General features: G+C 47.9%; 1 protein-coding gene across 1 annotated transcript; it reads left to right on the top strand.

Annotated features, from left to right (window-relative positions):
- Positions 1-281: 281 nt before the first annotated feature.
- Positions 282-7825, top strand: NRROS (negative regulator of reactive oxygen species). Its single transcript, XM_034782379.1, has 2 exons — positions 282-588; positions 4143-7825. The coding sequence occupies exons 1-2, from the start codon at positions 355-357 to the stop codon at positions 6114-6116; spliced, it is 2208 nt and encodes a 735-aa protein (XP_034638270.1). The 5' UTR covers positions 282-354; the 3' UTR covers positions 6117-7825.
- The last annotated feature ends 997 nt before the right edge of the window (positions 7826-8822 follow it).

Genomic DNA, 8822 nt, shown 5'->3' on the forward strand with positions numbered 1-8822 from the left:
GGCTTCACTCCCTAGCTGGAGCCTGGGGCAGAGTTTGTCCCCCAGGAGGCATGTTATGCTGTCTTGTAATAGCCCTCTAGGAACTGTTAAGTCAACTGAGAGCCACTGAAGCCCAATGTGCTCCACCCACATCTCCAGTGTCATCCCTATGTCATCGTGCAAAGGATGCTCCAGTGGGGCATTAGTCCCACACTGTATAGCTAGGCTTGTTAAGGGCAGTGGATCCAACACCACAGTGTGAGGGAAGTGCTGCCGAGAAAATGTTTAGAGCCCAAGTCTGATCTTGGGCTGACAGAGGATCTAAAATCCTGGGTCCGTGTAAGAAGGTTTGGGAGGCAGAGATTGTCTTGTCTTATGTTTCCTGGGAAATCCTTTGGTGTGCCAAAAAATAATCATGAACGAAGGGGAAAAAAGCAGAGTAGATCTTTCAAATGTGTCTTTATCTTTGGTTTCTCTCTTTACAGGACTGTTGCTGTTGAGATGGAGTCAATGTTTCTCAGTCTCTCCCTGAGTCTAGTCTTTATAGTAGCAGGATGGGGAAACAAGACTGGAATGGCCCTGGCAACGTATCACAGGACCTGCAAACTAGTGAGTCCTCTTATGCAAACCTGTGAACTTGTTAATTGTTCACTTCTCGCTGCACACTGCCTTGAGAAAAGCAGGTGTATACTCTGAGTATGTACTCTAGAGGCACTGGCAGTGACTGCTCAGTGTAGGCCCTATTCCATTGTTTTCATTCTAGCCTATGACTTTCACCATCAGGCTGCATTTTCCAGACTTGATCTCAGCCCAAAGTTGTTGCATTTTTTTTAAATGTGAGCAAAACCTGGTTTGCCATTTTTGAATATGCGACAAAAGGCTTATATGGTGCACAGTGAATGAAGCAGGGCATCTCGTGGAGTTGATTGATCAAGTGGAATAGGGCATTGTAATGGTGTCGAGATAAATATTGCCATAGGAACAGCATTTATTCACTTTGTCTTTGAAATCAATAAAAATATGGAAATGAGGTGGAGAGGGACTTGATGCCAAATGAAGAAGCTGGGTAGGCTAGAGATTGTGATTCACAAATAGGAGGGGCGGGGGGAGTTTGGAAATACTGTGTGTACTCTCAAAAGTGGCCACTGATTTCTAGGTGCCTCAGTTTTTGGGTAACTTCTGGTATCGTGGGCCTGATTTTCAGAGGTGCTGAGCAGCTGCAGCTCCCTGTCTGGAAATGATGCTTATTTGCAGATCAGTGAAGTGTGCTTGAGGCTATACGGCAAGCAGAGGAAGATGCCCCAGGAGCTTTTACGCTAAGGGATAGATTTTCAAGTGCTCAACATCAACAGTTGGGGCCAGATTTGTAAAAGATCTCAGCTGCACCCAACATACTGACCAATGTGCAGAGCTCTGCAGAAAATCCGACCACTTACTTAGGTAAATAGAACTCAGGGCCACCCAGAGGATTCAGGGGGGCTGGGGCAAAGCAATTTCGGGGACCCCTTCCATAAAAAAAAGTTGCAATACTATAGTAACATGTACTTGGAAATGTAAAAAATAACCAGTGAAATACATTCAAAAATTAATTTTTAATCATTCGAAAATACACGAAATACATTATTTAAAAACATTAAATGCTTTAATGGTATGTATACATTTGCAATTACATAATGGGCTGTTGCTGGGTGATGGTGATGGTTGGTGCCAATGGGCTGTCATTGCCTGGGGGTGGCGCTGCTGTTGCCCAGGGCTGGGTGGGGAGCTGGGCTCTGGGTCAGGGGGGTGTCCGGCTCAGAGGGGCTGGGCTCGGAGCTGGGGGTCAGAGCTGTGGGGGGATGGGGTCGGGAGGTGCGCAGCTCAAAGGGGCTGGGCTTGGAACTGGGGGTCAGGGCTGTGGTGGGCTGGGCTTGGGGGGTGCCCAGCTCAGAGGGGCTGGGCTCGGAGCTGGGGGTCAGGGCTGTGGGGGGGCTGGGCTCAAAGGGGCTGGGCTCGGAGCTGGGGGTGAGGGCTGGGGGGGAGTGCCCAGCTCAGAGGGACTTACTATGCTGCTAACCCCCATCTCAGCGAGCCACGTCCAGGAGCTCCTGCCGCTCGGCCCGCTGGAGCTTGCCACCCCGCCCAGGGCTGGTGCAAGGAAGTTTTGCCTAGGGCTAGGGTTTGCGCCCTAGGCAAAACTTCCACCTTGCACCCCCCCCAGCCCTGCGGCAGCTCCCCATCCCCCCCTCCGCCCTGAGGCGCCCCCCCTGCGGCAGCTCCTCCCCCCAGGGAGCCATGCGGCAGCCCCCCACCCCAGCTCACCTCTGCTACACCTCCTCCCTGAGCACGCAGCCCCCCGCTCTAATTCTCCTCCCCTCCCAGGCTTGTGGCGCCAAACAGCTGATTGGCGCTGCAAGCCTGGGAGGTGGGAGAAGTGGAGCGGCGACCGCGCGCTTGGGGAGGGGGCATAGGAACGCTGTAAAAAAAAATTGGGGGCACCGCCTTTTGGCACCCCCAAATCTTGGCGCCCTAGGCAACCGCCTAAATGGTAGCACCTGCCTTGGCCCCACCCCCTTACCACGTGGCTCCGAGTGGGAGGACCTCAGGCCCCACCCCAGCCACGCCACTGCAGCGCTCTCCAGGGCTGCTACTGGTCGCGGCGTGCTGAGACGCTGGAGTTATGGGGGAAGGCAGAGGCGGAGGGAGCCTCCGACATTCTCGTGGGAGCCCCTGTGGGGCCTGGGGCAAATTGCCCCACTTGCCCTCTCCCTCCCCCGGGCGGCCCTGATAGAACTGAGCTTGAAAATTTGGCCCCTATTGTGGGTGCTGAGCCCTTCGGAGGATCTGGCCTGGCATGTGATACCAAACCAAATGCAATGCTTCCCCTGCTTTATTTTCACCATTTCTTAGCCTTAGTCCTTTAAGCCAGGCTAGGTGATTTCAGTCCTTCTGTGCTGCTTTCTGCTGACAGAACTGGTTCTGCTCCCTGCAGCCAGCTTCTGTCTGATAAGAGGCGCTGATTAGAACAGGGTGGATTTTTTCCAGTTTCTCTTTTGTTCTTTCCTCTTCTCGTCCTGTTTTCTCCTCTTTTTGTTTGTACTACATTAGTGCCTATAGCTCCCAGATGAGACCAGGGCATCATTGTGCTAGATCCTGTGCATATGCGAAGTAAGAGACAGCCCCTTCCCCAAAGATTTTACAGTCTAAGTAGAGAAGACAGGAGAGGAAATGCTGCTGTTCTGTTTTACAGATGGGGGGTTGAGGAAAGCATAGAGAAATTGTGTTTCAGCCAAGGTCTCACAGGAACTCTGGGGCAGAACTTGGAGATGAACCCAGAATTTGAGTCCCAATCCAGTGTCTTAACCACAAGATCAACCTTCATCTCCTCTGTGCTTTGCACCCTTAATTTCTCCTCCTCTTCCTGCATCCCCAAACCCTCTTCTCTGCATCATTCCAAATCCCTCTTTCTTCTTGATTGGCTCTTTCCCCCTCCTTGGTGGGAAGTCCCCTTTCTTTCTTCCTGGTCCCTCATTTGCTCGATACTCTGTGATCCTCTTTCTCATCTGCTCAATGATACTGACCCCCACATACAATCTCTTGATCCACATCCACTGTGTGGGAGCTCTAATAGCAGGTCTGCTCTACCAGTGCTCTGCGATGTGTTGCTGCTGCCCGTGGAACCACGAAGGGTGCAAGTCAGCCACTCAGCCTCCAGGAGCAGGCTGGCTGGTGCTATTCCAACAGGGTAAGCAGGCTGGGAGAATGTTGGAGCAGGATCATGTGCAGCCCTGATTTACTCCTGTAGGCAGGCTCTGCTTTCCAGTGCATCCCAGCAGGGCGTCCTAAAGGGAGATAGGGAACATAGTTGGTCAGCTGGAAAGCAGACCCTGGCTGTAACTTCAGAGTAGGCCAATCTGATCTCGTATGTCTTTTGAGGGGCAGTTATTGTCTGCCCCCAGCTGCCCACAGGCTTCACCATATCAGTGATTCAAGCAAAAATTACTGCTGCTACCATCTGATGTTTGTCATCTGGGAGAGGCGGAGAGGTCAGGATGATGGCAGAAAATAAAGAATCAGATGTTGTGCACCCTCTCCCATCTGAACTCTAAGCCTTTTCCCCCAGTTTCACTATTTCCAGTGTTGTTTATATATAAATATAGATATATTCGTATTCTTTGTTTCAGATGCACAGAGCTGTGGATTGCAATGGGAGATGGCAAGGCACAGTCCCGGCAGACCTCCCAGCTGACATAGAGGTGCTTTTCCTGGATCACAACACTATACGGACCCTAAAGAATACCTCTCTGCAGCAATACCAAAACCTGGAGACACTGAGCCTACGTGAGAACAGACTGGAACTCATTGAACCTGGGGCCTTCCTTGGCAGCAGAGACCTCAAAAATCTCTCCTTGGCAGACAACACCCTCTTTACAAACTACTCTGTGACGGCTGCTGCTCTTCGCTCCTTACCAGCCTTGAGGAAACTGGACCTGTCTGGGAATCATCTCACTGAGGACATGGTGGCTACCATGCTCTGCAACCTGTCCTCCTTGGAGTCCTTGTCGATGGCCAGGAACATCATAATGCGCTTGGACTCCTCTGTCTTTGAAAGCCTGAACCAGCTGCAGGAGCTGAACCTGGAGAAGAACTACATCTATGAGATCGAGGGGGGCACCTTTGAAGGCCTGCAGGGCCTGCAGATGCTTAATCTGGCCTACAACTACATTCCCTGCATCGTGGAGTTTGATCTGACCCAGCTCAAGATACTTAATGCCAGCAACAACATCATCGAGTGGTTCCTGGCTGTAGAGGGTGATGCTGTCTTTGAGCTGGAGACGCTAGATCTCTCCCACAACCGGCTCCTGTTCTTCCCGCTACTACCAAGACAGAGCAAACTGCGCTCCCTGCTGCTGAGGGACAACGAAATGAGCTTTTATCGCAAACTTCCCAATGCTACGTCCCTCATGGATGTCACAGTGCAGTTCCTTCTCATAGAGGGCAATACCACTAATGTCACTACCCTCAGTCTCTGGGAAGAGGTCAGCCTGAGCAATCTCTCTTCCTTGAGCTTTCTGGATATGAGCCAGAACCAGTTCCGGTACCTCCCTGATGGCTTCCTGGGAAGGATGACTTCCCTCTCCCATCTGAAGCTTAACCAGAACTGCTTAGAGACCCTTCACATCCAGGAGAGAGAACCCCTGGGCATGCTCACGGACCTTGATCTCAGCGAGAATCAGCTCTCAGAACTGCAGGTGGATCTAGGTTCTGAAGGCACCCTGCCAAACCTTAGATCATTTAATCTGAGTACCAATAGGTTGCAGAGGGTGCCACCTAACATTTTCACCCACACAGAGATCACTACAGTTGACCTCAGTCACAACCACATAGACCTCTGTCCCCAGCAAGCTAATGCAGATGGGGCTGAATATCCCATCTGCATAGACTTAAGGAATGTAACATCCCTCAGGAAACTTTACTTGGCTGGGTGTGGCCTGGAAATGGTGGCCAGCAATACTTTCAGTGGGACACCACTAACACACTTAGATCTGTCTAACAATCCGAGAGCACTCACTAGGGGCCTACAACCTCTAAAAGATATTGCACTAATGCTGCAGGTTTTATCTCTCAGGAACACTGGCCTCTCTTCCGCCATGGAAGACATTGACTTCTCTGGCTTTCAGAACTTGGTAAGTTTGGACCTCTCTGAAAACTCCCTGACCAACTTCTCAGAGTCCTTGAGCGGTCTGAAACTGCATACCCTGGATCTCCGGAGAAACTGTCTTCCCTCTCTTCCACAGCACTCAATGCAGAAGCAACTTGGGAGGAGTCTGAGTGTGCTCTACCTCAGCCACAACCCATTTGACTGCTGCAAGCTGGAGTGGTGGGACTTCCTTCACAGTCTCAGGACAGTGCGTGTTGTGGACAGGGGGCAGGTCACCTGCAACTACTCTTCTAACATTATTAATACAGTGGGGCTGCCTGAGTCTGTGCTCCAGAGCTGCAGGCGGATGACAGTGAATATGGCTTTGTTGTACCTGGTGCTTACTCTCCCTGCCTGCCTGACCTTGCTAGTTGCCTTTGCTGTCATCTTCCTTACTTTCAAGCACAAGCTACTTCAAATGGTGAAAAACCAGTACAGAGTGTCCAGCCCATACTGATCTCTGTGGGCAAAGGAGTAGGCTGCTGGCACACAGAATGCAGGCAGAGTAGTAACTCTGTGATCTCTGTGAGGGGCCGAGAGCAGAGTGAGCAGGGGTGCTTTGGAGAGAGCGGCCAGGATTCTGGCTCTCTGATGTTCTCATTGCTGCCTTTTGAGTGCATTGCTTCCTGGTGCATGTTCTCCCTTTGCTCGGGGCAGGGGTAGGGCCTTCTGCCGGGAAGCACAATGGAGGCACTTGGAGTTTAACACTGGGAGCACAGGGTTCAACATGGAGTCAGAAGGCAAGAGAATGGAGAATTAGTGATTGGAGTAACGAAAATGGATTTTAAGACACTGAAAATGAGTAAATGGAAGAGAAATTCAGAAGGGAAAGGTGAGGATCATGATGAGGAAGAGCTGAACATAAAATTAGAAAGGACAAATATTAAGAAAAACCAATGAAGCTGCTGAAAAGTGGACTCATTGGATGCCAGGGAGTGAGAGGCAGGTGGGGTCTATCACACTTTGCTAGAGGCTTCACTGGTGGCTAAGGAAGGGAGTTCAGGGTATATAAGTCCTATGAAATATAAAGCAAATATGCATATGTATACACTATAAATATAAACCAATGAAGCTGCCAGTTCTGAGTTAAGGCCTACAGGGATCTATTTTCTCCTAATTGGAAACATAAATTCCCATTCATGACAATTTACTTGAATTTATGTTGAAATTGAACAGTCTTGGCTAATCAGAGTGTGAGGATGTACAGTTGCTTTTCCCTCCCCATTGTCACCCTCAGACATTATACATTTATTCATCACCATAGTATCCAGGAGATGTCTGGTTTTCTGTTATACAAAAACTGTTTTACATGTATATAATCCCCTGAATGCTGATTAGCAGAATGGGGATTCGTTTGCATAAGGACTAATTAATTCTCAGTTGAGTAAATGAAAATATTGTATATGTATTATGTGCAAAATAGAATATGCAGGTTGAGTGTGAGAGTGAAAATCCTCATTCTATATATTGCAATGTGGTTATTGCTCAACCAGTATTTCAGAATTAAATATCTAGCCCATTTAAAATCATTTGGTCATCTTTGTAAATTAACGATCAAAGTTAAACTGCATAGATGACCCCTTGTTAAACTTTACTTTTTTAATCAACTCATTTTGAGCTGTGTAATGTAAAAAAAAGTCCCCATCACCTCAATGATTAAACTTTGAAGTACACACTTTAGTTAATGTTTTTTGAGGGTGAGGCTTTATTAAAAGAAACAAACCCAGAAATGTTTTTCCCTTGGATATGACTTAATATGTCAAATTTCAATCTGTGATTGTTTCAGATTTTCACCTCTTAAAAAAAAAAAGGTCAAAAGAGATTTGAAACTGGAACCCATATCCACAGCAACAATAACAGCAGTGAGAGAACACATCTAACATATTTACATTTTGGTCTCTATAGAAACAAGCACATGGCAACTGAATGGAATTGGCAGCTGTTCTTGACTTACAAACACATACAAGCGATGATTAGATTTGTTTGATAAGATGTGTAGAACAATACAGTTGAACATTTCTAGGCTATCCACTGTGGTGTCATTAATTATGCTTAAGTAGCTATCCCAATTAAAGAAGAGGCCATTTAAAAAAAACTGGTCGGGAATAATGTAAAATTGAATGCAAGATACAAAAATAAATTATATTCACTTTATTTTTATTAACACTTTTCTTCTGTAAATTTTCATTTGGCAACTTCTGTATTAAAACACAAGATAAAAATTGTAAGTGGAGTCACAACCCCCTTCCCTTACCAAGTTTATGTAGAGTTATGGTAAAGCCATGCTGATGCTGGCACTGAGCATGGTACATAGTAGAGTGCTGTCTGCAAGCTCCTGTACTACAAGCCAGTACCTGCATCTGGTCTGCCGTGGGATTCCCAGAGTAGTTAGATAATGCAAGGAAGTATTTGGCTAAATCTTCATTTATCCAAAGAGTTAGTATGGGTGTGTGACGGGAACCCCGGGGTGCAACCTGGAACTGGGGTACCGCTGTGTCCCCTTAACTCTTCAGCTTGGGCTGTCTCTCACAATACTATGCTAGTGACAAGGAGCAAACCCCTCCGGGTGCTGTCATCACTCAGCACAACAGCATGTGGATCCCCACACTCAGCTAGGTTGCATGAATGTTCCCAAAGCCACTCATGAATCACACAGAGAAAGGCACCAGCCAATTTCCCCCAGCTCCCCAGCCTTGCACCCCAGAGCTATACTATCTTGCCCTGATCAGAAGCCTGACTAGTGTAAGTTTATTACCCAATCTGCCCAATGTCAAGAGGACATATACAAGCTTTTGTAAACTGAGTTGAGATTTCCCAAGCACTTCAACCAAAACACAGTTTTAGGTAAAATATAAAACAGATTTATTAACTACAGCGAGATAGATTTTAAGTGCTTATAACTGGTAGGCATAAAAGATCAGAGTACAGTCTAAATCTTAAATATTGTTACACTAGATAGTATTTAGACCAAGCAGTTTTCTCACCCCACCGGACACACAGGTTTCTCTCTCAAGCCTGGGACCAGTCTCCTCAGTTGAAATCTTTGTCTCCCAGTGTTCTGGTTGCTTCCTGTGTAGGTGTGGGGGAGAAAGGCAGAAGCATGATGCTATTGTCCCCTGTTTTATATCCTCAGTCCATGTGCCTGGAAGATGCTAGGCCCACC

Source organism: Trachemys scripta, chromosome 9, assembly GCF_013100865.1.
Source record: "Trachemys scripta elegans isolate TJP31775 chromosome 9, CAS_Tse_1.0, whole genome shotgun sequence".
Lineage (NCBI taxonomy): Eukaryota > Metazoa > Chordata > Testudines > Emydidae > Trachemys > Trachemys scripta.